This window comes from Halyomorpha halys, unplaced genomic scaffold (genome assembly GCF_000696795.3).
Source record: "Halyomorpha halys isolate HHAL.00 unplaced genomic scaffold, Hhal_1.1 Scaffold1211.1, whole genome shotgun sequence".
Taxonomy (NCBI): domain Eukaryota; kingdom Metazoa; phylum Arthropoda; class Insecta; order Hemiptera; family Pentatomidae; genus Halyomorpha; species Halyomorpha halys.
The window spans coordinates 158030-163792 of NW_027104706.1; the positions used below are offsets into that span (position 1 = coordinate 158030).

Below are 5763 nucleotides of genomic sequence, written 5' to 3' on the forward strand. Positions count from 1 at the left end.
ATATATAACGGCGTACATATATATACGTATATATATATATTCGCGTTTTCTCATAGCGAGATATAGAAGGCTGTTATGTGTGTTGTTTACACGGTTCACAAATATTTACTCAAATGAAATGACGGGAATCAGTTCAACACACTTGTGGACGCACTGATTGTACCCTGGGATAGATTTCTGTTTGAACTTCTTATCTAATTGCGGTATTGTCTGTGCTATAAAATAATTTTTAAGATTCACTTCACTTCAGGTTTTTATTTACCACTTATCCTTTCATTGCTTCAACATTTCTAGTACTCATTGGGTATTTTTACTTTCACTTACCTATGTGAAATATGTAGTAAGGGAAAAACGGAAATGCGTTGGTGCATTCTGAGTCTAAAAGACCAAGACTCACACGAAGTGTATGAACTGTTCAGCATAAAATCGAAAAGTCTTGGATGTGCAAATTTCTCGATATCTACCAAAAGTGTCACATTATAGAATCGATTCTTCACTTCTTTTTTTTGTTCAATTTCCTCCAAAAAAGGCTCACCAATGAAACTCGGCATGTCAATGAAAATTTAAATGGTTTTTAATACTCTCATTTAAATATTCTGACTAGGCTTAAATAACGAATTTACAAAAATCTTCTATATATTACCTTTAATTTTTTATAATAAAAAAAAACATAAGAATTTCTCATTGTTAGTAATAATAAAAAATAGAAAATAATAGATAACTTTATAAATAACCAAAAGGAAAAATATAAACACCCTATTCGAATGGAAGAAGAGAAATCCCGATCTTTCTCGATTGCTATACAACTTCGTTGTCAGTTTAAATTTCTTGACAGGAAAAAAATATTATTAGTTATTTCCACCTCGGGGAATCCTGAAATACGAATTAAATATCAACTGAGAAATAGAAATTTTTGTATTCATAATTTTACCCTTTTTTTTAATAAAAACATAATAACAACTTCAACACAAACCTACCAATCAGAGTTGGGCTAAGGTACAAACTACTAACTATTTGCTAAGATACGAGCTAATAGTTAAATAGTTGTCAGAATTATTTGCGATAAAAAATGGAACTAATTTAGTTACTATAAGCAACCGCTAAATTAACTGTTAGTTGAAATGGACAACTAATTTAGCTTTAGATACATAGCAACTAAAACTTAGCTGTTGAATAAGAACTGGTAACTAATTCATTACTCCATGTTAGGGTCTCTTTATGAGATTTCGGAGGTGAAGAAAATAAAATCGATTTTATGATCGCGCTCATGCTTATCGATTTATTTCAAATTTTGAGAGACTCCAATATGTTGGAAATCCTAAAAGTTAAAAAAATACGCAAGCGCATGAACATAAAATCGATTCTTTTTTTATTCTCAGGACTTCTGAAATAAATCGATTGGCCAGAAAAACGTAAACATGGTCATCTATTAGAAATAAGAAAAGTTAAAATCAAGTCTGTACTTGGACTTTTTTTGTTATAATTTTATTTTTTAGTTTTTTTGTTGAAATAATAGATTAGAGGAAGTCAAACTTTTCTGTACATAAGATCTACTTATTATCTTTATTTTTTTCTTCCCCGTATTGTTTTTGTTTTATGTACATCTCCTGTAGTTTTTTACGTATTTTTAAAAAAAAAATTACTCTTGCCATTGTTACTTATTTTTATCATTGTTTATTCAAGTTTATTTTATACTGATACTATTTTATGTATTCCTTCCTTTTATTTATATGTAATTTCTTATCACTTTATTTTTACATGATATTTATCCTAGCTTAAATTACCTTATTGTAGTAATATTCTCATTTTTTTTTTCGTATCTTTTTAGCTCTGATGAAGCCCTGCAAAGTGGGGCGAAACGTCGGAAAATAAATAGTTGTAAACTATTTATATTTCTCTTTTGACCGCAACCCTGACCATCTTCTTATATATAATTATATGTTAGTTTGATCGTGTGTTATATAACATGCTGATATTGTTGCCAATGTTAATTATAAGTTTGATAACTTGTTATTTATATAAGATTTTGATACTGTTGCAGAACAGAGCGCACTACGCTAAGACGTGGTGCTTGGCTCAGAGCGTCCACCTCTTCGTCTCCTTCTCGGTGACCATCTACAACGCGGTTGTACTATCAACCGCCAAGGAGTTCGGCACTAAATTCATCGTCGAAAATTTCTTCACTACAGGTGAACCAGTTCGATTTTTATAACTTATCTTTTAAAATGTTGTTTTTAAAGTACAGAAACTATTGCATATAATATAAAAAAAAAAAAATAGTTATTCTTAGTTACTTTATATATATTACTATATATTCTTACTGAATACTAATGAATAATAGTTATTGAAGCCTCAGTCTGTAATTGTGTCTAACCAAGAGGGATGCCTTTTCAAACTATCCTCAAAGAGAAAGTGTAGCCAAAATTATAGTTCAAGAGTCCGGTGAGAAAAAAAATCAATTATTTCACTCCAATTTTTGATTAATTTAATGAAAACTACATACGATTATAAGTAAAAATTGATGAGTCTGCTAAGTATATGTAGGAGAAATATAATAAGACACCTGCTTCATAACCGTTATAAAAAATATTTTTTTCAATTGGAACTCCATTTCATTACTATAAGAAAAACTAATAGGACATCATTTAAAGTAGAGTATTTTTTCTAAAATGTGAGCCCAATGGAGCTGTTCAAAATTTCCAGATATACAGTTTTTTTTTTTTGTTTAAATCTTGGCTACTATATTGGCATTCATTGTTGTGTAGAGACCTCCTGATGAATTGCTTCGAGCCACATTTACCCCACCTATCTTAAGCAAGGAGGCCTCTATATTGTGAGATACTAATGGACCAGTATCTGCAAGTAGTTCACTGTTAGCTATTCTCCTTTATGTCCAAGTCTCTGATTTGCGCAATTATAGGTTGCAGAGTACTTTCCGTTCAAATTTACCGATCCTGCTTTCTAGGATACCTATTAGAGCCTAAGTCTCCCCTTAGCTTCAGAGATCTTTAGAGATGTAGAGATTTTTTCGTGGTTTCAGTATTCTTGGCAAAGAGAAAAGGATTTGTTCGAGCTTGGTATACGCTGGCTCTTTAACTCCGTATATATATATTTAAAAATCCTAAAAATTTTATAAAAAGTGAATAATAAATTCCAAATTCAGCTGAAAAATATATTTGATCCCTTGGATTTGGATGGTCTTAGAACATGGCCGAAAGACTGAGATATTAAGTAAAAATGGAAAGCCAAGAAGTGGTTCATAGGAGAATGCGAAAAGGCAGTGGAGGAGAGAAGGAAAATGAAAGTCCTCAGCCTTGCTAGACCTAATCAAACAGCACTGAGCAAATACAGAGTCTCCACAACAAAAATAATCAGGAAAGCTATTTAGGATAACTTCCAGGCTTCAAATATGCGCGAGTTTCATGCAGACATCAGGAAAGAAAGGGTAGGGAATAGAGCGAGAAACACGCAAGTGCGAGGAAAAGATGGCGAACTGACGGAAACCAGAGAAAGAATAATAAACACGTGGAAAGACAATTTCCAAGGACTTTTCAACATGGAAAGCCCACTAAGAACGAAGACATAGATCATGCTCAGGATCTCAATCCATTGGAGGTGGAAAACCGAATATTCTCGATGTTGAAATAGTTACCCCAAGACCCCAGGAATAGACATCCTACTATTGGAGCTGCTTAAAGATGGCGGAGAGCCATCCAAGATCCAAGCTATTGGAACTAAAACAAAACATATAGGATCCGGATCAGAGTGCGGTAATTACGGATGCATAGCCTTTCTTCTGGTGGCCTATAAGGACTATACCCTGCTAAATCGGATATCTTAGTATTATGAGAATATAAAGCACAAAGTTTTTTTAAAATATTTATTTATTGCTATTTACAACTATACATTATAATACATTTAGTAAATTTGATCTCAGTTAAATTGGAGTGTTACAGGCGTGGCACTATAATGACGTTTTACATTAGCAGGTCTCGTGGGAATCTTCTTTTCAGACACCTCGGAGGATTGTCAGGAATGGAAGAGGAAGTAAGGTTAGAAACTTGGGGTGGGTAGGGAGTTTATAATGGAAGGAGTGATATCTGGTTCGGGCTAGATCGGTTACACATCGAACATTAAGGTCTTTATGTATGATTTTATTTGTGACAAAGTAAGGAGCATTGAGGATTTTGGATTGAAATGATTAGATACTAGAGGAATTCGAAGGTTTAGTAAAACCCCAAAGCTAAACTCCATATGTCCAACTTGGCCTTATTACAGTCATGTAGATCAGTATTTTGTAATGAATTGAAAGTTTAGACCGTTTGTCTAGTAAGTGCTGTAAAAGTCGAAATCGACGTGCAGTTCAGTCTTGTGTGAGGATTCCAGGTTAGTCGTTTGTCAAGATGTAGTCCAAGGTAGCGGATCTGTTCGACAAGGGTAAAGGTGATTTGTTTGGATTTATTTTAATCCTCCAATTACACCATTCTTCGAGGACTGTGACCACAAAGTTGAGTACAGGAGTTGGAACAGCACGCTAGATCAGATCTTCGCCCTTAAAAAGATACTCGAAAAATGATGGGAAGTAGATGATATGTGCACGCCTTATTTGTCGATTTCGAAGCAGTCTATGATTCCTTAGACAGAAACTGTTTTGGAAGATCATGACTGAACTACGGATTCCCGGAAAGTTAGTAAGACCGACAAAATCGTTTACGAATGATCCTAAATGTCCTAAACAACCTTGCAGAACCGTTGTTCTAAAACCAGTCATTTCTTACGAAGAACTAGGGCCCTGACCCTTCATAGGTTTTGGCGGTACATACAATTATTTATTTTGATACGAATATGACAATTACACTTATATTTTCGTACAAACTCATAAAATTAAACAGAATAAAGACCTAATTTTGTGTTATAAGTTTTTGATTCTTACTTTTATATCATTGCTTATGTATATATTTTCTTCATGTCCATATTTTCATGATTTCTATAGATTTAAAAAAACTTCAATATGTATGTTTGCTTATTCATATATCTTTTCTAACTTATTATTTTGTTAATACAATTCAGAAATGTTTTATTTGCAGGTATAGACGTGTATTTCTTGCTGGTCGTTTACAGCTACTATCGCTCTACCAAAGAGTACTGTCGCAACGCCTGCCCGACTGCCTGACATTGGCCATTGGCTCGTCCATACATTAACATAATTTTATACCATTAATTATTACCAAAACCAATAATGCTTGTGCCAAAGTTATTACCTCTAAGATATATTGTAAATATGTATTTTTGAATTTTAATAATAATGTTATTTTTTTAAGTAGTTTTTTTTTCTACTCCCTTTTCCATAATTTTATTTTTTTAATTTAACCTCTAAATAACTCATTCTGGAGATAATTCATACAGAGAAAGATCCGAGGGTATTAGAAGATGCAGAACTATTAATTATCTATTTTTATGAAATAAATAAACAAAAAAATAGTTATTTATGCCGACGTTTCGACCTCATTTTCAGGTCTTCATCAGGGCTATAAATACAAAAAGACAACAACCATCATTTAGAGAGAGAAAAAATTATATAAATAAAAATAAAATTGATAAAACTATATAATTATATTTTAATAAAATAAATACAAATATAGAAAATAAAATAAATAATAGACTAAAAAAGTTGGAAATATACACAATAATGGAATGAAAATATAAATAGTAGATTAAATTAGTTTAGTTTATTTTAGATAGAGAGAAAAAAATTGATTAATA

The 5763-nt window shown here is 32.0% G+C and overlaps 1 protein-coding gene across 1 annotated transcript in view; it reads left to right on the forward strand.

Moving 5' to 3' along the window:
• The window catches only part of LOC106688816 (uncharacterized), a 154091-nt gene extending 148771 nt beyond the window's left edge, over positions 1-5320 (forward strand). Inside the window, exons 5-6 of the mRNA XM_014433464.3 lie at positions 2042-2189; positions 5088-5320. Of these exons, the coding sequence (XP_014288950.1) occupies positions 2042-2189; positions 5088-5173 (234 nt within the window). The 3' untranslated portion in view covers positions 5174-5320. The remainder of the gene's footprint in view (positions 1-2041; positions 2190-5087) is intronic.
• Positions 5321-5763: the final 443 nt, after the last annotated feature.